The 27,048-nt window shown below is 45.1% G+C and overlaps 1 protein-coding gene across 1 annotated transcript; it reads right to left on the reverse strand.

Moving 5' to 3' along the window:
* Window positions 1–2,299: 2,299 nt before the first annotated feature.
* Window positions 2,300–25,787, reverse strand: LOC134582715 (vomeronasal type-2 receptor 26-like). Its single transcript, XM_063439358.1, has 3 exons — window positions 25,728–25,787; window positions 24,901–25,024; window positions 2,300–3,201 (listed from the first exon to the last, which is right to left on the reverse strand). Exons 1-3 carry the CDS (start codon window positions 25,785–25,787, stop codon window positions 2,300–2,302), a joined length of 1,086 nt encoding a protein of 361 aa, XP_063295428.1.
* Window positions 25,788–27,048: the final 1,261 nt, after the last annotated feature.

Below are 27,048 nucleotides of genomic sequence, written 5' to 3' on the forward strand. Positions count from 1 at the left end.
GGTGGAAGCGCCCGTGCTGGCCCCCAACTGAAAGGGAGACGCCTTCTGCGCCATCATACGTTTTATCCAGAGTTTTATCCAGAGTGCTGCCCTATGCCGCCCCTGGGTGTGGTCAACCCCGCAGGGGTTCCTGTCGTCTACGTCAGTCACCCTCCTATGGCTGCTTCGTGACCAGTGTCTCCTAGCGCGCCCTTTGCTAGAGCCTTGCACGCTATCCTCTTGGAGGGTGCCGACCTTCTGCGCTGTCCCTCACTGGCGCTCCCTACTGATCCTTCCCTGACTACCTGACCCACCTGTCGTCCCCGGCCCAGTCATATGGGAGACCCTGGAGAAGCGCTGCGCTCCCGCACGCTGACTGAGGACACTCTGGCGTCTTGTAGCACTATACCCTTCTGGTCCGCTCCGTGCCCTAGCAGTCCCCTGCTTGCCTCCTGCCACCCTGCCATCACCAGCCATGCCAACACTGGGACCCACCCTCGGGGTAACCCGTGGCCCAGCAACTGGAGGGGCACTGGCGTCAGAGGTCGACTCACCCGGGCAATGTGCAGCAGCTGTCCCCGCTCCACCAACAGCACTTCCAGCGTTCCCAGGACCTGCTGCCAAGACTGCTGTACTGCTCCTCCTTCTTCCACTGGCCCGTGCCTGTAATGGCCTCTTCCCGGCACTCCTGTCACCAGCAGCCACTTCTCCTTCCTTCCCTGCAAGAGAGGAGATAAAAACCGAACGTTCGCCAGTTTTTTTTTGTCTCAAAAACCTCTGCGGGGGCCTTGTCCTCCTAACCGGCCTCTGACCCTGGTGGCTTCCTGGTCCGGATGGCAGAGCATCTCCAAGGCGATCCCTCAGCCACTCAACACCCCTTCTACTGCACAGCAGCCCAGACTCCTTCCAGCCAATCTTCCATCTTGCTGACAACCTGCAGAGGAGACAAAAGAAAAAAGCCACACGAATCCTGCCACAACAACAGGTAAGTGCAACTTAAATTAACTAATCAACTAACAAGTACACTACTTATACTCCCCTTATAACTCCACCCCACTCCATCTCCTTAGACCAATCCCTAACCACTAACCCTTAGATGCCTGTCTCCTGGCAATGTCAAGGCCCACTCCCCTTAACTATGCTGCTCCATGGGCTACAATTCACTCACCTTAATAACCTCACCTGGATTAACTAATAAGTCTACTCCCGGCACACAATAGGGCCTTGACATTGAAGTCTACGCTCTGATAAAGAATCTCTGTTCATGGTAATTTCCTGTATTTTATCTACATTATTTCATTCTGTAGAGTACTTACCTGCAGTGCCTCATCCTGTACCCATCTGCATTTCCTCATACTGAAAGGCACTAACCTGCATTACTTCATCCTGAACTTGCCTGAATTACATCTTACCGAAAGACTTTTCTTATCAGAATCCTGATTTGTGGCGTATTACCTTCATTGAAGAATCTTAACTGTTTCAATTGCTGCATCACTGCATCATCTTGCAAGCAACCTGCATTATATTATTTGGGAATATACCTACTTGTTTCCACCTCTGCAACTCTGCATGATCCTGTATTGTCTTATACTAAAATGTATTTACCTATAACTAGCTGCATTGCAAAGTATCCTGGAAATCCTTAACTACTTGGTATAACTTCAAGCCTGCTTGTATACATAAGACTTTATTCATTTACTTTCTAAAGATCTTGTTTGTGGCATATCGCCTGAACCCTGTTTTTTCTTACAAAGTATCCTGTTTGTGGCAGACTGCCCTTTATTCTTTATTTTCAGTAAAATTGTTATGTCTAATACGAGAAATAAAGTTTTAACCAATAACCAGACAGACCTGTGTATTGTTCTGAATTCTAAGACTGTCATTGGATATAAGCATCAGGCGGAGTCGGACCTTTTCAAGTTATTTTCCATTTACATATATCTATAGTTTTATTGTGTTTATCAGGATAGGACATATCATTGCGTAAGAGGTTAAGTACATGGGGTTAAATGATCAGAGAATTTGGGGCATTTTTGAAAAAATCCAAGTTTTTTTTATGTACAGAGATCTCAGAAATGGTTAGCCTACTGTGGCAGTATTTTAATTCTTGTTAACCACGCACCTCAAATGATGGAACATATATTTAATGTGTTTTTCATAAATATTACTTTCATAAAATATTATTAGTTATCTCACTTTTTGGTAATGTTCCCTACAAACATACATAAAATGAATCAAAAAACAGCTGATTTGTAATGCTAATTTATTAAATTAAACATTCAGATACACATTATGAAGAATGCAAAGTTATTGAAAACCTCTAAGTATTATTTTTCATCATGAATGCCCTAGTGTTTTTTTCTGGTCTAATAACTATAACAACGCACTTGGGAATAAATATACACCCCAGCAACCCAGTGCTAGATGTCAGGATTGCAAATATCTCCACAGCCACAACGTACTTCCCTTTGGTGCTCAGATAGGCTGGGATAAAGGAGATCCACACACTGAGGAATACTAACATGCTGAATGTGATAAACCTGGCTTCGTTGAACATATCAGGAAGGTTCCGAGCTAAAAAAGCTATAAAGAAACTAACAAAGGCCAGAAATCCCATGTAACCCAGCACACTATAAAATCCAATCTGTGACCCATCATTACATTCAGCTACTATCGTCCCAACTTCATCTTCCATATTTTCATGTGGGAAAGGAGGAGAAACTCCTAACCATGCACAACATATTATTACTTGGATCAAGGAACAACACAGTAGAACGGAGTTAGAAGATCTGGATCCCACCCAGCTCTTTAACTTGCTTCTTGGCTTAGTGGCATTGAAAGCAATAATTACTGTCACCGTTTTGGCCAAAATGGATGAGACAGAGATGGAGAAAGTTATTCCAAACACTGTTTGTCTTAGAATACAAGTTAATTTGTGTGGGTAACCAATAAAAAAAAGTGAACATAAAAAACACAACTTTAGAGAGACGAGAAGAATGAAGCTGAGATCTCGGTTGTTGGCTTTCACAACTGGGGTATTTCGGTGTTTTATGAGAATAGTTGTAACCAAACAAGTAAGAAGAAATAATAACACTGATGCCACAGCCAGAGATTCACCAAGTAGATCTTCATAGGAGAGATATGTTATGAGTTTAGGGATACATGTGTCTTTCTTCTCATTAGGCCATAGACGGTGTGGACACGTTGTACATGTTTCCATATCTATAAACAGAAAAAGAGTAACTTTTTAAAAGATAGCATTTATCGGATCACGTTTTTAAGTGGAAACTTACTGAAAATAATTTAATTGAGTAGCTTTGTACAAAACTATGTCTATATGAATGTTCCCTCTAATTTTCCTCAGTTGGTGTGTGCAGAAATTTTCTCTCGTGCAATTTTTTTTCCAAATCAAAAATGTTGAGCACACTATATGTTTGTGCGACTGTAATCTTGAAATAGTTTCTCGATAATGTTGGTACAGCGCTGCCTCTCTCAGTCTGTCAGTAAGTGTTTTAAATCAATTAGATTGTGTGTCTGTCATTCAGAGTGTGCGTCTGTGTAATTAAGAAACATTAATGTAAAAGTCACCATTTATTGGGCAAAAAACTCCTTTTTGAAAAATCTATGGGTGCCAATTCTTCATTTAATGCTGAATTTGGTTGTTTGTTTCATCTTTGTGCTTTGGGCATATCCCATCATATCAAGATTTGGCAAATTATATGGGTGGCAAGTCATCTGTCCAACTCACCAAATAACTTTGTATAATTGTGTCAGCTGAATATGATTTAGGTGTAAGAAGCATTTGTTATCTATATATCACCATTTATTGGATTGCATTCACTGTTTCTGCCCAATTTGGGCAATTTGCATGTTTGCACAAATACAGTCAACTAGCTACAAATATTATGTTTTAGCTGAATGAAAGATCAATTTGTTTTCTGTTATTAAATTTCTTTTTACTGTGGTGAAGGTGGTCAAGTACAGAAAAAAAGAAGAAAGAAATGTTTTTTTTCTTGAAACTGTTTATTTGTGTGTACCCTTGTCTGCACAGTTTCCCCCTTTTCCAGAAAGCCTTGTCTGTGTAAATGGATGACATTACAGTAATACTGTTGTGTAACTACTAATACTATATTATCATGTAGTAATACTGCGTTGTGGTATTATAAACAATGAGAGAGAGGCTGCGCTGTACCATACTGACAGACACACATATAGAAACATAGAAACATAGAATGAGAAGGCAGATAAGAACCATTTGACCCTTGGACTTACACAACTGGCACCAGGAATCTAACAGAAGAGGCATAAGGTAAAGAATAGACTTGCCCACTCGCTCAGGGAGACGGCTCCTGCGGACCAAGGCCCACATCATAATGGACTGATAGTCTTACTACCTATACAACACACAGGGATAGACTTATTCAAGCACGTAGGATTTACCCTGGGTATCGTTATACATACTGCGCCACTAGTCTAGCCCAGTCACATCAGACATATAATGTAAATATTGTCCTTGTGTCATAACCCTTAGTTGTTGTTTGACCCCTTCAGGACGGAGTCAATAGTGCACGTTCTGATCAAAACAAAACGTAAACAAAAACTGGAATTTGCGCTATATGTCTGTTCAACCGTAATTCACCTCTTTCATATTAAATGCACCCACACTTATTATATATCATTTTGTTCAGGTGAAACAGGGCTTTCGTTTCACATCAAATATTTATATATGAAACATAATTTATTATGAATAAAATTTAAAAAACTGAGAAATTAAAAAAAAAAAAAGAAATTGTAGTTCCGCCTCACATTTTAGCTATAAATGTCATAATACTGTTAGGTTTTATTGCAAAAAAAATGCACTTATTTGTAATCAACGATGTCTCACGAGTAGAACAGTACCCCCCATTAACAGGTTTTATGGTGTTTTGGAAAGTTACAGTCACAAACACTGGCCAAAGTTAGCGTTCATATTTGTTTTTGTGTGAAAAAAGCAAAAGACTAATATTTGGCCAGTGTTTGTGACTAAGTGGCTACTAAAAATGACTGGGCATACCCCATTTGCAACACCTTGGGTTGTCTACTTTTGCAAATGGTATGCGATCATGGGGGTAATTCTAATTACTGGGCTACCATACGGTCTCAAAGGCAACATAAATAATCTGGCAAATTTCAATGTCAAAAAAATGAAATGCAAGCCTTATATGTGACTCTCTAACTTTCCAAAACACCATAAAACCTGTACATGGGGGGTACTGTTATTCTCGGGAGACTTCACTAAACACAAATATTAGTGTTTTAAAACAGTAAAACATATTACAACAATAATATAGTCCATAAAAGTGCAGTTTGTTTGTAAAAAATGCAAAAAAACATCACTTTTACTTAAAATATCATCGTTGTAATACAATTTACCAGTTTTAAACACTAATATTTGAGTTCAGCGAAGTCTCCCGAGTAAAACAGTACCCCCTATGTACAGGTTTTATGGTGTCCTGGAGAGTTACAGGGTCAAATATTGTGCTTGCAAATTAAATTCTCTGCACTTTCTCCCTGTGTTGTCAGGCATGTCAATCAAATTTTAATTAATCAAATCACATAATTATGTTAAAAGATTATTTAAATATACATGTAGAATTTTAATATATATGCATTTATAGGTATTTAAATTCTACGTGTATACTAATGTAATCTTTTATGTAATTATATGTATTTATCTATATATATATATATATATATATATATATATATATATATATATATATATATATATATATATTTGCGGTTATTTGTATTTTATATATAGATAGATATATATAGAATGTAATTCTAAGTGTATTTTGTTACCAATATATATATATATACATATATATATATATATATATATATATATATATATATATATATATATATATATATATATTAATAACAAAACACAGTTAGAATGAAATTACATATGAATATATAATTTATTTTAAATTTTGTTTCAGTATTTTATTTTATTATTTTATTTATTTATTATTGTAATTATACGTATATATATATATATATATATATATATATATATATATATATATATATATGATATGTGTATATATATATATCTATTATATATATAATATATATACATATTATATATATGTAACGTCATTCTAAGTGCATTGTATTATTAATATATATATACTAATATTAACATTAAAATACATTACATATGACGTTACATATATATAATAGTTTTAATTATTTTTAAACATGTCTAATATTTTTTTTTTTTACACTACCTACCAGCAGGGGGTCTGTCTGACAGACAGACAGTCCCCCTTGTCGGTTTCGGTGATACTTCAATTTTGATAGTTATGGCTCGCTTCAGGTATGATGTGGACCTTTACCGACAAAAGGTCACTCCGGGTCATTCTAAGCTTAGCGTGTCTTTATGCAATCTATAGCTATATACGGAGTAGACCCTTCCGTTTCCAAATTACTTATAAATACTGTTTTCCTTAACTATTCTAGATGATTATTTGATTTATCACTAAAATAATTCAGTGTCTGAAGACCCGAAAAGGCACTGTAATAATATTGTAATAAATGAAACAATGACTCAAATAAATATAAGATAAAAGTGTATTGGATGAATGTAACAGAATGCAAAAATAGTCAGTAAATAATTAATCTTACCAAAGTTTAGTGGCTTACAGCATGTATGATGTCCGTGTGCAAGTGAGAATTTGAATGTATGCCTGAGTGAATGAATGTTAAAGAATGACAACGTCCTATCCTTTCTCCTTCAGTTAAATAGCCATTTTGTTCTCTATAAAGCAGCCCCCACCTGTGTGATTTTCCCAAAAAGGTTTTCTAACTTGTTACATGATGTAATGTATTGCATATCTAAGTTTGGGATATTCCCTAAATGGCTCTTGCCTGTAATTAGCTTACGAAGTGTTTTTGTATACATTTAACTGACAGCACATGTGTTTGTTCTAATTTAACTTTAACCTTGTGGAAATGTCATTGAAAGTGTAACGTTTTTCAAATCTAAGCAAAAGGGCCTGCAATATTTCATACACCTATTGTACATTAGTATATATATACATATATATTGCAAACTGCACATTAAATAATGATCCATACTCCACACCCCTGCTGGCAGGTCCACAGCCAGCTATAGGGGGCCATGTGATCGCTCTTTGAGAGCGATCACATGGCCCCCGGGGACCTCACTTGCCGGAGGAGGGCTACATGGGCTGTCAGACAGCCCTCCAGAAGAGGATAACGGCGGAGGTAAGTACCGCCGAGGTCCTGGGGGCCTAAGCCGTTACGGCGTTCTATGCCGCCGCAACGGCTTTAAAACCCTTTAAAGCAGCGACGGCATAGAACGCCGTAACGGCATTAAGGGGTTAATGTTCAGCCTAGAATTAGAATTTTATTTCTATTTTAACCTGCAGAGCCTGTCACCAAATGCTTGAACGTATGTTACTTTATTTTAAATGCCTCCTGCAGGCATCATCTTTATACCCTAAACGCAGTTGGCTCAACCCCAGTGGTCAATGCAATAATCTTGTTTCTCTCGCATATAATCAACTAACTAATAATTAAACAAGGCCAACCGTGCTATACTTAGCATGTAACCAAACAGTGCATGTCACGACACAAGTAATAGCAGTCGTGTCCTGTCCAGCATGTTACTCAATTTTAATTAATACCTAAGCAGTCTTATTACTAGCAATGTTTTGTCTATTATATCTGATCTACACAAGTTTCGTTTAGGCTCAACAGAAGCTAATTCGTGAATAATCTTGATCCACTGCATACTAAATATAAAAATGTGCAAGCACTAACATACTCCTGATATTTACAAATGTTTTGAAAAAGCATGTGGATTGCCGTTGGGGTACCCCATGTTCTCTCATGTGCACTACAAAAATAAAGAATAAAAAAAAAAAAAAAAAAGAACCATTTTACCTATCTAATCTGCCCAATTTTCTAAATACTTTCATTAGTCCCTAGCCTTATCTTATAGTTAGAATAACCTTATGCCTATCCCACGCAGACTTAAACTCCCTCACTGTATTTCATGCGTCCACTACCCTCTCATTAAAGTAATACTTCCTAAAATTATTTTTAAACCTTTGCCCCTCTAATTTAAAGCAGCACTGTCATGCCATAAATTCCAATGGGAGGGGGACCTTGCCTCGCCCTGCAATTAGGCTAAGAACACTCTGATTGGTTGGTTTAAGAAAATCAGAGTGCTTTGTGTCATTTTACACAGCATGGGAAAGTTCTCTGGAATTTTCCAACGCTTTGTAAAATGGCAAAGAGCACTCTGAATGGTTAGATTCAAAGCCCACCAATCAGAGTGTTATGAGTAAAATTACACAGCGTGGGGAAATTCCAAAGAACTTTCCCACACTGTGTAAAATTACTCAAAGCACTCTGATTGGCTGAAACCAACCAATCAGAGTGTTCTTAGCCTAATTGCAGGGCGGGGGGGGGGGAGGGGCGAGGCTTAATAAACATTCCCCCGCCATGCAGAGCTCAGTCTGCCCGGAGTCCTCCATGGGTGAAGGTGGATTCTTTTTTTTGCTCTCTGTTTTTTTCTTTTTCATCTCTTTTTTTTGGGGGCACTCTGTTTTTTTATTTTATTTTAAGTTCAACGGGTATGATGGTTTTTTATTTGGCCTTTTTTGGGGGTGAAAAATGAGGCCTACAGCGTGTACTCTGCCAACCTCTGCCAGTGCACAGTGCCACTCGTATCTGGTGTCACAATAGCTTGCATTTAAAAACAAAAAAAGTTTTTGACTGTAATATAATAGCAGTCAGTGTCCTTCAAGCGGGTGTCAGGCCTACAGCGTGTACTCTGCCAACCTCTGCCAGTGCACAGTGCCACTCATATCTCGTGTCACAATAGCTTGCATTTAAAAACAAAAAAAGTTTTTGACTGTAATCTAGTAGCAGTCAGTGTCCTTCAAGCGGGTGTCAGGCCTACAGCGTGTACTCTGCCAACCTCTGCCAGTGCACAGTGCCACTCATATCTGGTGTCACAATAGCGTGCATTTAAAAACCCAAAAACTTTTTTCACTGTTATAGATTGAATAGCAGTTAGTTGTCTTCAAGCAGGTGTGTCAGGCGTACAGCGTCTACTCTGCCACCCTCTGCCAGTGCACATTGCCACTCTTATTTGGTGTCACAATAGCATGCATTTAAAAACAAAATTATTTTTTCACTGCTATAGATTGAATAGCAGTCAGTTGTCTTCAAGAGGGTGTCAGGCCTACAGCGTGTACTCTGCCAACCTCTGCCAGTGCACATTGCCACTCATATCTGGTGTCACAATAGCGTGCATTTAAAAACCCCAAAACTTTTTTCACTGTTATAGATTGAATAGCAGTTAGTTGTCTTCAAGCGGGTGTGTCAGGCCTACAGCGTGTACTCTGCCAACCTCTGCCAGTGCACATTGCCACTCATATCTGGTGTCACAATAGCGTGCATTAAAAAATAAAAACATTTTTTTCACTTGTTATGACACTCACCGCTAGGGAGATGAAGCCGCCGTTTAGTGAATAACCCCCTTTCTCCAGAAATGCAGTTTTAATCCAGCCGATCGTCAAACTCCCGAACGGAGCATACGAACGCGGCAACTCCCGATCAGCAATCCAGTCAAAATCCTTCCACAGCTAAAAAAATAACGAAAGTACTGTCCCAATAATAAATCCCTCCACAAACGAGACCAAGCTCCGTCTTGAAGGTCAAACAGGAATGTGTTTAATGGGGGCTACCTGCCCGGTATTTATGCGGGTCTTCACAAGGTGGACACTCCCCTAGGGGACCTTGTGGAAGACTGTACAATATATTGGACAGTAGCCAATCGCAGTGGCTTCAACATAAGCCCTTCCCATCTTACCCATAAATCCTTCTTCTCTATCCCGGAGATAATTAGGAAGAAACCTAATTATCTCCCAGGATAGAGACAATCGCCATTTTAAAATACAGTAGGAAAAATACATAACTTGAGTAATACCGAATGCATATGGTTCGTGTAACGTATCCCCAGATAGCCTGGACCTGAGTGCATATTTCTACCGAATAGCGCTCAGATCCGATGTACATAGTTCAATCGCCATGGAGTCAAAGTCTTTCACAAGTCCTTCGGTATACGAATGACTCCATGGGACGGCTATCTGGGTAAAGTCCATACGAACGGTAGAAACTCCCGAACTGACTGGTGTTCGTACGCCTCAATGAAATAGGAGGCAAGCGGCGACTTCCAGCGGTGTTCAGCAGATAAAGTGTCCGTTTTTAGTTCCATAGGGTTTGCACCGAACACCGCTGATTCTCCTCGTGTCCCAAAATGGCCGCCGCCTCATGGTCGGCAAATGAACGACGACCACCCATACGAATGGAATGGAGAGGTGTCTGCCGTTAACCGCAACGTTCTAATTGAGGTCAATATGTTAGCTAGCAGCACACTCCTCTCCTGGGTGGCCGTCCGTTCGGTAGTTTCAATCGGTATTTGGAGAAACACACGAACAGGGGCATACGGACAGGAAATCCAACGAAATCAGGGCAAACAGACGAACCAGCAATATAAGTCTATACAGATGGATCTGTCACATCACTGTTATAGATTGAATAGCAGTTAGTTGTCTTCAAGCGGGTGTGTCAGGCCTACAGCGTGTACTCTGCCAACCTCTGCCACTGCACAGTGCCACTCATATCTGGTCTCACAGTTGCTTGCACGCATAGTACCACTAATCCCCCCAAAAATGACAGGCAGAGGCAAGCCACCCCGCAGGGGCCGTCGTGGTGCTGTGATTCCCTTTTGCCCTAGAATAATGCCCAGTTTTCAGAGGCCACGTACCCTGAACTTGAAAAGTTCTGAGGACATAGTTTACTGGCTAACACAGGACACCCAATCTTCTACAGCTTCCTCTCGGAACCTTGACGCACCATCCTCCTCCAGCTTCGCTTCGGCACCTCTCAAGATACCACTCACCCGCCTGCCGCCACCACCAACACTAGCACCACAGCTGCTTCACTTTATCTGTCAGAGGAGTTATTTACACATCCGTTTGAAGAAATGAGTGATGCACAACCATTATTGCCAGAGGATGTAGATAACAGGGATATGTCTCAGTCAGGCAGCATTACACACATGGACGTACGGTGTGATGATTATGATGTTGTACCCGCTGCTGCTTCCTTTGCTGAGTTGTCAGATACAAGTGAAGCGGTTGATGATGACTATGCGTCCATGGATGTCATGTGGGTGCCCGCTCGGCAAGAAGAAGAACAGGGCGAAAGTTCAGATGGGGAGACAGGGAGGAGGAGGAGACGAGTTGGAAGCAGGGGGAGGTCATCGCAAACAGCTAGTGGCACAGTCAGACAGCATGCATCGGCACCCGGGGTCAGCCCGAAAGCACGCCAATCAACGCATGCTCTGTCCACCACCAGAATGCAGTCATTGCAGATCTCAGCAGTGTGGAATTTTTTTGTGTCTGCCTCTGACAACAGCGATGCCATTTGCAACCTGTGCAAAAAGAAACTGAGTCGTGGGAAGTCCAACACCCACCTAGGTACAACTGCTTTGCATAGGCACATGATCGCACATCACAAACGCCTATGGGATCAACACATGAGTACAAGCAGCACAGAAACTCAAAGCCGCCATCCTCCTCCTGGTCCAGCATCTTCAGCCACATCAACCACTGCTGTCCTCCTTGCCCCCTCTCAACCATCCGCCACTCCGTATCTCGCCTTGAGAAGTTCCCGCTCATCTGCCCACAGTCAGGTGTCTGTCAAGGACATGTTTGAGCGTAAGAAGCCAATGTAAGAAAGTCACCCCTTTGCCCGGCGTCTGACAGCTGGCTTGTCTAAACTATTAGCCCGCCAGCTTTTACCATACAAGCTGGTGGAGTCTGAGGCGTTCAAAAAAATTGTAGCTATTGGGACACCGCAGTGGAAGGTACCCGGACAAAATTTCTTTTCACAAAAGGCAATCCCCAACCTGTACTCGATAGTGCAAAAGGAAGTAATGGCATGTCTGGCACACAGTGTTGGGGCAAGGGTCCATCTGAGCACTGATACCTGGTCTGCAAAGCATGGTCAGGGCAGGTATATCACCTACAATGCGCATTGGGTAAACCTGCTGACTGCTGCCAAGCATGGAATGCATGGCTCTGCAGAGGAGTTGGTGACACCGCCACGACTTGTAGACAGGCCTGCTGCCACCTCCTCTACTCCTCCTACTCCATCCTCTTCCATAACCTCCTCGGCTGAGTCCTCTTCTGCTGCTGCGTCTTGCTCCACATCAACGGCACCCCCCCAGCTCCCCAGGTACTATTCCACATCCCGGAAATGGCAGTGTCACACCGTCTTGGGTTTGACTTGCTTGAAAGCAGAGAGTCACACCGGACAAGCACTCCTGTCCGCCCTGAACGCACAGGTGGAAAAGTGGCTTACTCCACAGCAACTGGAGATAGGCAAAGTGGTTTGTGACAACAGAACAAATTTGTTGGCGGCATTGAAGTTGGGCAAGTTGACACATGTGCCGTGCATGGCACATGTGTGTAATCTGATCATACAACACTTTGTGCATAAGTACACAGGCTTACAGGTGTCCTGAAGCAGGCCAGGAAGGTGTGTGGCCATTTTAGGCGTTCCTACACGGCCATGGCGCACTTTGCAGATATCCAGCGGCGAAACAACATGCCAGTGAGGCGCTTGATTTGCGACAGCCCGACACGTTGGAATTCAACACTCCTAATGTTCGACTGCCTGCTCCAACAAGAAAAAGTGGTTAATGAATATTTGTATGACCGGGGTGCTAGGACAGCCTCTGGGGAGCTGGGAATTTTTTGCCACGTTACTGGACGCTCATGCGCAATGCCTGTAGGCTCATGCGTCCTTTTGAGGAAGTGACAAACCTAGTCAGTCGCACTGAAGGTACCATCAGCGACATCATACCATTTGTTTTCTTCCTGGAGCATGCCCTGCGAAGAGTGCTAGATCACCGTTCCTGTGGAACTCGCTTTCCTCCTCCGTTAGATGCTCACCCAGTCTCCACTCCTTCAAAAAATCATTAAAAACCCACTTCTTCATAAAAGCGTATCAAATAAACTCTTAATAGCTCCCAACTGATTCCTCTTCTGCAACTGCCACTAGTCTAATGCTATCCTTACCTTTTGTGTCATTTTACCCCACTCCCTCTAGCATGTAAGCTCATTGAGCAGGACCCTCAACCCCTCTGTTCCTGTGTGTCCAACTTGTCTGGTTACAACTACATGTCTGTTCGTCCACCCATTGTAAAGTGCTGCGGAATTTGATGGTGCTCTATAAATAATATAATAATAATAATAATAATAATCAAGCTGTAGATGAGCGTGAAGAGGAAGAGGAAGAGTTGTGGTCACCATCACCACCAGAAACAGCCTTATCAGCATCGCTTGACGGACCTGCGGCAACGCTGGAAAAGGATTTTGAGGAAGAGGAGTCAGAGGAGGAATGTGGCTTTGAGGAGGAGGAGGAGGACCAACCACAACAGGCATCCCAGGGTGCTCGTTTTCACCTATCTGGTACCCGTGGTGTTGTACGTGGCTGTGGGGAAGAACATACCTTCATTGAGATCACTGAGGAGGAGGAACGGGAAATGAGTAGCTCGGCATCCAACCTTGTGCAAATGGGGTCTTTCATGCTGTCGTGCCTGTTGAGGGACCCTCGTATATAAAGGCTGAAGGAGAACGACCTGTACTGGGTGTCCACGCTACTAGACCCCCGGTATAAGCAGAAAGTGGCTGAAATGTTACCAAATTACAACAAGTCGGAAAGGATGCAGCATTTGCAAAATAAATTAAAAAGTATGCTTTACACTGGGTATAAGGGTGATGTCACAGCACAACGGGAATCTAACAGGGGAAGAGGTGAAAGTAATCCTCTTCCTCCTCCCACGACCACGTCGGCAAGAACAGGACACTTTGCAGACGTGTTGTCGATGGAGGACATGCAGAGCTTTTTAAGTCCTATGCATCGCCACAGCCCTTCGGGATCCACCCTCAGAGAACGATGTGACCGACAGGTAGCAGACTACCTCGCCTTAACTGCAGATATTGACACTCTGAGGAGCGATGAACCCCTTCACTACTGGGTGTGCAGGCTTGACCTGTGGCCTGAGCTATCCCAATTTGCGATATAACTTCTGGCCTGCCCCGCTTCAAGTGTCCTGTCAGAAAGGACCTTCAGTGCAGCAGGAGGTATTGTCACTGAGAAGAGAAGTTGCCTAGGTCACAAAAGTCTAGATTACCTCACCTTTATTAAGATGAATGAGGGATGGATCCCGAAGGGACTGACAGTGGGCGATACATTCGACTAAAAAAGGCCTGATGAGATGAGCTGCCTTGGGCTAAACATGGTCCACACGCTGCTGTATTTTAGCTCTGAATGACTTATCCACCACCAACTAGGGTTCAAGCAGCAATGTTTTAGTGCACTTTCTGCCTGGGAAACAAACATCAATTTTTCTTGCCGCTGCTACAGCAGCGGCTGCAACAATACCTAATTTTTCAGGCATGTGTACATGCCTACTTTTTCGGGCTTGTGGTGCTGCACTGTGGCTTCAAAAACCAAACCAAAAAAAGGCACATAACAGGGATTAAACTGATAGGAATAGTACTACTTAACACACCACTCCTATCTGATGGCACATTAGATTGCACGCGAAGTGCCCCAAATTTGTAGGAGGACCGACCAAGCATCTTTTTCCATCTCCCGGTTCCTAAAATCGGTGCCATATACACGTCCCCTGATTGGGCGCCAGCTCGTTATTCTCTTGGGCGCCAGCTCGTTATTCTCTTTTTCACTTCACTAGGGACACTTTACCGCACTATGGGCACTTAGACCCACTCTTTGTCTTGCACAGTGTTATTCCTAGCCAGCATCTGTGATGGGAAATCAGGCAGTCATCTAAACGTTTAGATTGAACTTTAGCTTAGAACACCCTTGAAGGTGTTTAAGGAGATTAGGGCTAGTTTAGAGGATTCTTCTTAGACCCCTCTGAGTCTTTATAGCCCTTCTACCTATCCAGCATTTCTGGAAACTAGCTAAGAGAAAGTCTGTGATGTCTGTGATACATTTAACTTTATATCACCTTATTGACACTTTTTATGACAGCATCACTCCGGTCTCCATACTCTCTGCCTATACCCATCTATTTAGAGGGAATTTCCTTGCCCCTTGCAATATTATATAATAGGTAATAGTATTACCATTATTACACAATTAGCCACTATAGGGGAATGAGTATAGTATTACTTTGTTATTTATACATGATACAACAGAGACTTTTGTCCATTACTCAATTTACTTTAACAAAGGGTACTAACCACGGTATTAGGAAGCATTACTCTGCTTTCCCTTTCTCCCTCTATTATACACCTATGCTCACTAGGATTTGTAGGTATCACTTTATTATAGTTGTCTAACCCTTTCCTATGCCAGTTTTAGATCTCCTTCTTTGGAGATTTTTTTTTTTTTTTCAGTTTATTAGCATACCTGGGTACAAGCCCTCGGTGGGGCTGGCACCACCACCTGACCACATTTCCTCGTTTTTTTCCACTCATACCGCTTTTTCCATCTTTGAAGGGGTTTGGCGAAACAAGGGAATAGTCCTCTACTCGTAACAGGGATAAACTGATAAGAATAGTACTACTTAACACACCTTATAATAACGCAGAGAGAGGCAACGCTGAGAGAGGATTCTGAAGAAGAGGAGTCAGAGGAGGAAGGTGGCTTTCAGGAGGTGGAAGACCAAACACAGCAGGCGTCCCAGGGGGCTTGTTGTCACCTTTCGGGGACCCGTGGTGTTGTACGTGGCTGGGTGGAGGAAGAGACCTTCAATTACATCAGTGAGGAAAAGGAACGGGACATGGCTAGCTTGGTATCCAACCTTGTGCAAATGGGGAGTTTGCGGTTGTGCAAATGGACTGCTGCGGTTGTTTGCGGTGCGTTAAACGGGGAGTTTGGTCTGTCACTGTGAAGCGGGCGTAACCCTTACACTACCTGATCGATACAACATCATACAGTAGGTCCCAACCCTCATTATTTTTATGGCCCCCACCCACCGCTCACGGGTGAGGGCAGATGGGAAGACAGTAGGTCCCCCCATTGTGATTTATGGCCCCCACCCACCGCGCAGGGGTGGGGGCCGGGGGGGGGAGGACAGTAGGTCCCCCCCCTTATCCTTATTTACTGAATAGTCCCCTGTATAACAATGCTTGGCATTTAGTGAATATTCCATATTCTGCTCTGTGACAGTGTGTATCAGGGTCCCTGAGTACAGGTGTCAATCCATATCTGCCAAGTGACCCTATGTAGGGGGAACAGTCCCTATTCTGCTCTGTGTCAGTGTGTATCAGGGTCTCTGAGGACAGGTGTCAATACATATCTGCCAAAGGGCCCTATGTAGGGGGAACAGTCCCTATTCTGCTCTGTGTCAGTATGTATCAGGGTCCCTGAGGACAGGTGTCAATCCATATCTGCCAAGTGACCCTATGTAGGGGGAACAGTCCCTATTCTGCTTTGTGTCAGTGTATATCAGGGTATCTGAGGACAGGTGTCAATCCATATCTGCCAAGTGACCCTATGTAGGGGGAACATTCCCTATTCTGCTCTGTGTCAGTGTGTATCAGGGTCCCTGAGGTCAGGTGTCAATTCATATATGCCAAGTGACCCTATGTAGGGGGAACAGTCCCTATTCTGCTCTGTGTCAGTGTGTATCAGGGTCTCTGAGGACATGTGTCTATACATATCTTCCAAGTGACCCCATGTAGGGGGAACAGTCCCTATTCTGTTCTGTGTCAGTGTGTATCAGGGTCCCTGAGGACAGGTGTCAATCCATATGTCAAGGTGTCAATATGTCATATGTCAGGTGTCAATCCATATCCATTGTGATTTAGGAATGTTAGGCAATTTATGCCCTTTATGGATTAAAACCAGACTCTGCATCAACTGTGTAATTTTCCGTGGGAGTTTTGCCATGGATCCCCCTCCGGCATGCAACAGTCCAGGTGTTAGTCCTCTTGAAACAACTTTTCCATCACTATTGTTGCCAGAAAGAGTTCCTGTGGGTTTTAAATTCCGCCTGCCCATTGAAGTCTAGGCGGTTCGCGAACATTTGCGGAAGTTCGTGTTCGCGCACCGAAAATGTTATGTTTGCGACATCACTACCCACTACTGAAGTAAGGCTTACTGGCCTATAGTTGCCTGACTCCTCCCTACTACCTTTCTTGTGAATGGGTAAAACATTCGCTAATTTCCAATCTTCTGGGACTACTCCTGTTAACAAAGACTGGTTAAAAAAAATCTGTTAATGGTTTTGCTAGTACACCACTCAGCTCTTTTAATAACTTTGGGTGTATTCCATCAGGCCCCATTGACTTATTTGTCTTTACTTTTGACAGTTGAAATAGAACCTCTTCCTCTGTAAACTCACATGTATCAAATTACCAATTTGTCCTTTTTCATAACTGAAGTCCCTCTCCTTCATTTTCATCTGTAAAATACTGAACACAAATATTAATTGAAGCAGTCAGCTAGGCATTGATCCACTTCTACATACCTTCCTTCTTTTGTTTTTAATCTAAGTAATCCTTGTTTTACTTTCCTTTTCTTATGTATGTTTCTAAAAAATGCTGTATCCCCCTTTTTTACTGACTGTGCTATTTTCTCTTCTGTGTGTGCTTTGGAGGATCTTATAACTAGTTTTACCTCTTTCTGCCTAATCATATAGATCATTCTGTCTTCCTCACCCTGTTTTTTTTTTATAATTACTAAATGCTAACTTTTAGTTTTTTTACTATTTTGGCCACATCTGCGGAGTACCACAGTGGTTTATTGAACTTTTTGCTTTTACTGACAAGCCTAATGACAATTTTCTGTTTCCTTCATTAGTGCAACTTTTAAATAATCCCATTTATCTTGGACTCCATTTAAATTGCTCCAGTCTGACAAGGACTCCTTTACACATATTCTAATTTGAGAAAAGTCTGTTTTTCTAAAGTCTAAAACTTTTGTTTTTGTGTGGTGTGACTCAGTCACTGTTCTCATATTAAACCAAACTGACTGATGATCACTGGATCCTAAACTTTCACCTACAGTAATATCTGATACTAAATCTCCATTTCTTAACACTCACTACAGTTACTTTCTGACTTGGTTTTGGGGGGCAATTGGATTGATGTTTTATCACCCTTTTGCCCCCGCCCTCCCAGTTTAAATACATCCTAGCAAAACCTCTGAACTGCTCGCTGAGAACATTTGTTCCCTTTTGAGAAAGATGCAAACCATCTTTTTAGTACAGTTCATCTCTATTCCAAATAGCGCTTTCATGAGAATTAAAGCCAAATCCTTGCTCCCGATACCATTCACCAAGCCACAAGTTAAAGTCCCTAATACGCATCTGTCTGTCATTCTGAATGTTATGCACAGGCAGAACTTCAGAGAAAGACAGTGTGGAAGCAACCTGCCATATATCATTGGCAAAAACACAAAACCCTTCCTTTACCTCAGAAACCTCCTTACAAGCCTTACAAAATTTTTTTTTTTTTCTTGATATACTTTTTTTTTTCTTAGACCCATCCAGCCCTCCAGCCCCCCCACCACCACCTTTAGGAGAGCAGGCCTGGGTTATCTCTCTGGGATCCAGTGGGAATTGTCTCCCTGGGGCCTAATAGGGTTCTTCTTCATGTGGTTTAGTAGGGATAGAATCTTTAATTTTCTCTCTGCTCCCTTGCACGTCCTCTGTTCTAAAGCCAATGCCGGAGTGATGTCGTTATTTTCCAGATACTGAGGGTGTGCAAGGGAGCAGAGAGGAACTGGAAATATGACATCAGAGCTCCCTCACTGCCCCTGCTGGCTGGCCTCCTTCTAAACCCACGTGACAGGCATTGACCTGCTCCTCGTGTTGCCCACACCTTCTGTTGGGTACTGTGAGGAGCTGTGTGCAGCTTATGACCCTCTGTGCACTCCATCGAAAATGGGAGTTTTGCACAAGCATGCACACCTTAAAGAGAACAGTGGTCCATATGCTAAGTAAGATTTGTTATAAACGGTTAATCTGGTATTGTGATAATTAATCTCTACTTTAACACCTATTGTTTCATTTTCCATAATGCAGAATGATTTTCCTAGCATTCCTAAGAAATGAATGATGCAAATTCAGATTTTTATATTAACATATTACTGACTTTTTATACAAAACAGAAAAGGACATGTATGTACGTAGTGGGGAATCGCGATGCAGCCTAGAACAAAATCTAACCCCATTCAACCCCCCAGTAATGACAGACCACTTAGTATGGATGAAACAGGCCACAGCATTTATTATCACAAACTAAATTACTGCATAGCACATCCATAACTTTATTTATTAAATCTCTTCTTTTCTGTAACCAAAACGTTAGACATAAATAAGCATAAATTAACATATAGACATATATAACACCACACATAGTGTTATACAGTAACCCAACCCTCCTTGCCAATAAACAGAGTGGTTCCTAATCACCACTCCCTCTCACCTCCCCCCTCATCATAAAAATCATATCTTTCCAATGCCTGCCATCAGCCGACCTCATCCACGCTCGATGGGTACGAGACCTCATGCAACCTAAAGTTTAACCTTTGAAGCAGGGGAGGTTTGAGACCTTAAAAACGTGTTCATCTCATTCCATATACTTAAACGTAACCTCAAACTCAATTGGCAAGGACATACCCCCACCACAACCCCGCTGTTTTACACCTAAAATCAGCGGGGGACCCCACCACAACCAGCCATGGCCTGTTTCACCACTTCTAGCAGTGCTAGATTAACATAGAATAAATACTGCACCAGTAAATGAAATGACAATTCGTGATCAATCTAAAAAACACAAATAGTACATAGTGGAAAATATATATATATATATAATGATAGACTCCTCAGAGTAAAAAGCCATCCCAGGCTCTGTATAATATGTAGGAGGGTGCCTATAAAAGGCTAAAACAATATCCTTGAGGAGAGCCGCACAGGATACAAAGTGCAGAATCCAAAATGTATTGAACAAATAAACAACTAAAACAGTGACAAATCGGAGTGTATAAATAGTAAAATATACGAAGCACAAAGCCTAAATAAAACACCGCAGAGTAAATAAGAAAAAGTCCCAGATACAATACTTTGGTCTAGCAGCAACCGCGTTTCAACTCCAGCCGGAGTCCTCCTCAATGCACCATTAACATAGGCCTCATCTGACCTCCAGCAAGCGCCCCCATCCCCTCGAGATAACAAGGCCACATCCGGCCAAACCCCAAGGTGAACTGGAATCCCCCAAACCCCCAAGACAAAACTAGAAACCCATCTCGTCCGATTCCCGACGGCAGCGCACCAGGGGACTCACATTGCTGAGCGCACTGCCACCAGGAACAGGCGATAGCCTCAGCCAGGCCCTTGAGAACCGCTGGTAAGAAAAAGAATGTGTAACATGTCCAGATTTAAGAGCACCCAAATCCCAAAGAGCCACCGAACCCAGGTCATTCCATCCAGACAGATGACCAATAACCCCGTCCCCTAACCAGACTGAAATGCCCCCTGAACTCTCCACCATCCTTACCCAGGAATTCAAGCCCCAATTGGAGCACCCCAACGACATGGACGCAGGCGAGAAAACCCGGCTTCGAGAACCAAACAATGGGAGAGGAGGCTGAACAACCATGGGGCGGAAAAGCCCTCACCGAAGGAAAACAGGGCATATGTGGGAACCCGGCACTCCCCCCAATTGGAATGGTATATTTCCAACTATCCTGGGAACCTAGCACATCCTGTTAGGAGTCTAACCGTTACCCTGTGCATTCCATCTACCGCAAGAGAAAGCAGAAAGTGCCCGGTTATGTCAAGCCCGCAAAAACCAAGAACGGAACAGATTCTATTGATGAATCAGCCAACCGCTACCAACTTACCTTTCCCAAATAAAACAGCTGTCGAGCGGCGAAAGCCTGAAGGAAGTCCATTCCGATGCTTACTCGATCCACCAAAACCCCTTCCCACCTGCAGATGACCATAACATGAACGGGAAGCCGCCAGGGAAATGCTCTCATCCGGCCTGATTGGTCACACTTTACTGTAGCGGGCCCCAGACCGCGCGACCACATCTCCACTGCCTTATAATTTGGCCCCGCGGAGCCCCCCGCCTGAAGTACGTCCTACCGTGAACAAGATAGAACCCCCGGGAAAAACCCCACCTGACCAGACACTTCCAGACTCAAGCAGCACCGAGCTAGGCGCCGCAACCAGGTTACCACCGGGGTAGAGGGTACTGCCACATGATACAGACAGCCTGCACCGCCCCACGATTGTCACAATGGAAGAGCTACCCACCTGTCCGGGAGTTGGGTACCCCACGCCTACCATGCCACCAGAATGGGGAAGCTCCAAGACAGTCAGTCTGCAAGAGCCCCGATGCTTGCCAGCTCACTGAGCAAGAGTCAGCACACCATGGAAAAAAACAATTAGGCCCCAAAAAAACCCAAACCTGCTGCAGCGGCAACAAGTGGAAGTCAGTGGAAGGGACTTAGGGGGCCCGATTGCACAAGCCACCGTTAATGGAGGCCCAAAAGGAAAACCCCATAACACCACAAGGGCAACACCGACAGGCAAAGCCCAGCTTACCCAGGAGGGCAACATTAAGAGCCACCTGTGCGGGGGCACATAGCCACAGAACACTGACTGTCAGAAATACGGCCCGGAAAACAGATGGAACGACAACCGAGTAAATAAGAAATCATGCGAAATTGACCCTGCCCCTCTACAGGCACCATGTCCCAAGGGGGAGGGGGGGTTCCCGCGGAGCGGACTTCGGGAGCCCCTAAAATTGGTTGGGAGGTAAGCCTACCAAGTTTTCTTGGTAAGCCGCTCCCGCACCACCCGAAAGAAGTCTCATATGGGCCAAAAGGTCCTGCTCGGAGAGCACCCACGTCCCCTATCCCGACAGATCGCCCAAGCACGGGGCCCCCCGCGGCATGAGGGAACATATCACTAAGAAATAAAAAACCGTCACCACTGCTCCCTAGTATTACGCGACATGTGCAAGTCAAGCAGGCCATACTAGCGCCCCGCAGCAGCGTCGAGAGCCACCCTAACCGCCTGCCTCTTGGGAGGCAACGCCAGCGCTATAAGCTGCGCAGGATGCAGCAGGAAACTGTACTATAACCCATGATAAATACTGATAAAAAGGAGGGGGGGTTAAATAGCCGGAGTGGACTCCGGTGTCCATTTACCGTTTTCCTCTTTCTTTCTATTTTTTTTTTTTAAATCTTTTATTTCTCAGTCAGTTCAGGCCTTTTTTTCTTCTCTTTTTTTTTATTTCCAAACTTTTACTTTTTTTTGTTTTGTTGTTATCTCACATTCCATTCATGTATTCATTCAGTTTTATTTTATTTTTTTTTAAATTTGTATCTATAATTTTTATTTATTTATTATTATTTATTTTTTTATAATTATCAATTTTTTTTGTGCGCACTAATACCCCCCCCCCCCCAGCTCTAAGGGGACCCGATCAGATGCAAGAAGGGACTTACTCACCAGCCAATGCCTGGTTCACCACCCCCGCGGCATAACAAGTGTAGAGGTCCAGGCATAAGACATCGAAATCAGCTTCCACTGTTTTCTTCCAAGATGTTCCAGACGCCACCTGCTGGGCATTTCTATGAACTGCAGCCAGGACCTGTGAGAAGGGCATGGAGAGGACGTGCCACCAGGAGGCAGCCGAGGTAAGTAACCAGAGAGAAGAGCAGAAGGCAGAGAGAGAAGAGCAGAAGGCAGAGAGAGAAGAAGAGCAAAAGGCAGAGAGAGAGAGAGAAGAGCAGAAGGCAGAGAGAGAAGAGCAGAAGGCAGAGAGAGAAGAGCAGAAGGCAGAGAGAGAAGAGCAGAAGGCAGCGAAAGAAGAGCAGAAGGCAGAGAGAGAAGAGCAGAAGGCAGAGAGAGAAGAGCAGAAGGCAGAGAGAGAAGAGCAGAAGGCAGAGAGAGAAGAGCAGAAGGCAGAGAGAGAAGAGCAGAAGGCAGCGAAAGAAGAGCAGAAGGCAGAGAGAGAAGAGCAGAAGGCAGAGAGAGAAGAGCAGAAGGCAGAGAGAGAAGAAGAGCAAAAGGCAGAGAGAGAAGAAGAGCAAAAGGCAGAGAGAGAAGAAGAGCAAAAGGCAGAGAGAGAAGAAGAGCAAAAGGCAGAGAGAGAAGAAGAGCAAAAGGCAGAGAGAGAAGAAGAGCAAAAGGCAGAGAGAGAAGAAGAGCAAAAGGCAGAGAGAGAAGAAGAGCAAAAGGCAGAGAATACCCAGGAACAGGTAAGAACAGGGAAAGAGAGGAAAAAGGGGGGGGGAGGACATAGAGGAGAGAAACAGAGAGAGTGGAAGGGGGAAGAAAACAGAGAGAGGGAAAAAAAGGTGGGGGGAAAGAAAGAAGAGGAACAGAAAGAAAACAGGGGGACACCAGGGGAGAAGATGGGCCCCCCCCCGAAACGCCAATGGGGGGGAGAAACCGAAGACGAGAAGGGGGGGGGGACTGAAAAAAGGGGAGGTGCAGGGGAGAGAGACTCCCCCCCGGGCGCCATCCTCACTGGCAGAGGAGGCCCTCAGGAGAGGTCCCCGCACCCCCCAACGGCAGTAAAGCATCCCCCTCTCGGCCCACTCACCGCTGGGGCCCAGTCCCAGGCCCCGCCACCGCGCGGCCATGCAGCGGTTCAGGAAGGCTTCTGGCCGTCCGCACAAGGCGCAGGATGCGCCGCCCGCCTCCCACAGCCTCTGGTGTGAATCCCAACGCCGGACGCCGCAGCCCGTGATCTGGCTGCAGGAGGGGGAGGCCGCAAGTCCCGCGCAGCGGTATTAGGCCGCGCATCCTCCGTGGCAGTTGTAGGCCGCGTGTCTGGAGCCTCAGACATGCGGCCGGGTGAAGCTTCGGGCCCGGGCTCCACCTCCTCAACCGGGCCCGAGGAGCAGCATCAGTGGGGGTAGCGGAGCCGGTGGGTGGGAATGCTGGCCGGCACCATCACGGCCCCCAGTAGCAGGGGCCACAGAGAAGGCCCCAGATGGATGAAGACAGGCCGCGGGGGGGGAAACCCACACCGGCAGCCAGCCAGGGGAGGGGGGAGCAGGGGCCACAGGGAAGGCCCCAGAGGGACCCAGGCCGCGGAGGGGAGCCCCCACACCGGCAGCCACCATGGGAGAGGGGGGCAGGGGCCACAGGGAAGGCCCCAGAGGGACACAAGCCACAGGGGGGAGAACCCACACCAGCAGCCATCCCCAGGGGAGAGGAGTCAGGCAGCCACCCAGGGGAGAGGGGAGCATGGGCCACAGGGAAGGCCCCAGATGGAGACAGGCTGTGGGGGGAGCACCCACACCAGCAGCCACCATGGGAGAGGGGAGCAGGGGCCACAGGGAAGGCCCAGAGGGACTCAGGCCGCGGGGGGGGGAGCACCCACACCGGCAGCCACCATGGGAGAGGGAAGTAGGGGCCACAGGGAAGGCCCCAGATGGAGAGGGGAGAGGAGAGCACCTGAATCAGGAGTTGCCAGCCACCATCCACGCTGCAGCAGCCCTGAGGGAAGCCAGCAAGCCTCAACCTCATCCCTCAAGCTGTGTAAATCTGCAGGCCCAGGCAAACAGGAGCAGAAGGAAAGGAAGCTGTTTGCTGGCCCGAATCCCAAGTGGCACTGAGGTAAGACCTCCCCCACACTAACTTACACAGAACATAATCCCACCCACAGACTCTTTCCCAACCAATCCCATGCATCTATCCCCACACTCCTACATGTGCCCTTGTCCGCTTAGCTGCGCTATCTCCTCAGGGCCTGCTACAGCCTTAAAGAGTAAAACAGAATATTGCATCTGAGCGATGCCAAGTCATTCACTTACCTGTGTCATTGGTTATTTCACCTTCTGGACAAGGGACACAATCGTAACAACAGGAGCTTTGGGATTGTCTGTAGGATTTTCTGTACCCAGGCATACATATTTCACTGCACACTGAGCGCTGGGTCTGTGTTTGGAAATAAAACACACAAGAGCTTTATCTGTCTGTCTGTCCATTTATTTGTTTTCTTCTTGTAGTTCAGAACAGCAGAATGTTTTATCTGAATAAAAACAATATTTTAAAAATATTTACACTTTTATATTGGGTCAGTCTATGGCCACATTTTGTTAGAAGCAGTAAATATATAAAACACTCTTGATGCAGTAAAGACAAATGTCTCTGTTGAGAAAGGAAGGGGTGCTGCCCCTTCATACGTATAAACTCCTAATAAGACAAACGTGGGGAGGCTGGCAGCAATGTAACATAGCTGTGTGATGCAAACATCATATACAAACACAGAGATAAAGCACCGCACTTACAGCAGCAGTAGCTTAGTATCCAGCAGCTCAAAATACATAGTAAAAACAAAGAGAACATTATAAATGGACAGAAAGAGGCTGACCTTGTAGAGTGGAAAAAATAGTGGAGGGCGTAGCCAGGACACCGACCAAGATGGCCGCTTGATCGCCGAGCTCCGCCGCACCGACCTCTAAAATAAGCGATCCCTCATAAGCCAGCGTGGACAAATGTGTCGCAATCGCCGCTCAGAGCACCCGCAAACACTGAGAAACTCGCAAACGGGTCTGCAGCAGGGACCGATGGACAGCTTTCTGCAACCGCCACGTGGGAATGGTGGCGGGAACGAAAGCCCGGCTCCACAGCACCTGACCTCAGTGGCGGAGGGAGACTTACCGGCACTGGAAAGGATTGGGGAAGAGCTGAGGTCCATGGCGGCCACCATGGCAACTAAGGCGGATTTACTGACGCTCACCACCACTATTCAAGATGCCCTATGGGCAGAGATGGCGGGGCTCCGCACTGAGGTAGCTGCTCAAGCAGGCCGTATCCAGACCTTGGAACACACCTCAGAAACACACTCTGCCAGAATTAATGCAACGGACATTGCCATAGCCAGACAGGGGGAACTGATTCTCCATATGCGCAGAAACCTGGAGGACCTTGATAATAGAGGCCGCAGGTGCAACATACGGATAAGAGGGATTCCCGAGGCCGAAGGAGGTGAGAACACGGAGGAGGTACTAACTGCCCTATTTCGCACTATTCTGCACACTGATACACCACAAACAATTGCATTTTAACGGGCATGGAGGATGGCCCTAGAGACATGATCTGTTGCCTACACTCGTTTCCAGTCAAGGATACAATAATGCGGAAAGCCCGGGAACGGCCCACATGGCCTTTCCGTGGAGCCCAAGTGTCCCTCTATAACGATCTTTCTCCATACACGCTTGAAGCTAGGCGAGCACTCAGGCCGGTGACTGCCACACTGCACGAACGCAACATCACGTATAAATGGGGATTCCCCTTTGCTTTAATGGCCAAACATCAATATGGCTGGATAGTGGCTAGGTGGCCTGATGAAGTACCGAGACTCCTCGAGAATCTGAACCTGCCTCCCGTCCCATTCACCGACTGGGTCCTGGACCCGACAGGGCCTGGACGCAGGCAGCAAAGAGCGCCTCACAGGTGGGGGGGACGATCACCACTGGGTTCACCGCCACGGAGACGCCCGGGACATGTGGAACAGGCCGAGTGAGTACATTAAGTACACAGCGAAGGGGACCGGCCCTTTACAGCGTTGCGACAAACTGCCATTTGCCACTGGGCATTGGAGAGGACTGATTGCTAGCCTCCTGCCATGCGACTGTGACCCTAGGATGTATTGCCCTTTAAGGAACTGAGTTGGGGCTTATGGACTTATATTATGCTGTTTCTGGCCCTTTAACTGTGTTGTACAAAGAATGGGTACGTTTGAACTGGCACTTCAGATGCAGTCGAAGTGCCGAAGTTGTCGAAGTGTCCGCCATTCGAATACCGAACACGTGGCGGCGGCCATTTCAACTTATTCGAACGCGGTCAGCGGTGTGTGCAGCCAAATCTATGGAACTGTTTTCGGCTACCCAATTGCACGAACACTGCTGGCCCGTACCTTCTACTCTACTTCGACACTGCGGTTGGAGACTAAGTCC

This window comes from Pelobates fuscus, chromosome 13 (genome assembly GCF_036172605.1).
Source record: "Pelobates fuscus isolate aPelFus1 chromosome 13, aPelFus1.pri, whole genome shotgun sequence".
Lineage (NCBI taxonomy): Eukaryota > Metazoa > Chordata > Amphibia > Anura > Pelobatidae > Pelobates > Pelobates fuscus.

What these genes read in the sequence shown, in the direction of transcription:
- LOC134582715 (XM_063439358.1), bottom strand. Translation starts at nt 25,787, where the DNA reads ATGGACCTCAGCTCTTCCCCAATCCTTTCCAGTGCCGGTAAGTCTCCC. An exon ending in AGTCTCCCTCCGCCACTGAG is followed by an intron (nt 25,025 to 25,727) that starts GTCAGGTGCTGT and finishes TTCCAAACACAG; the next exon opens with ACCCAGCGCTCAGTGTGCAG. An exon ending in TGAAATAACCAATGACACAG is followed by an intron (nt 3,202 to 24,900) that starts GTAAGTGAATGA and finishes TTCTGTTTATAG; the next exon opens with ATATGGAAACATGTACAACG.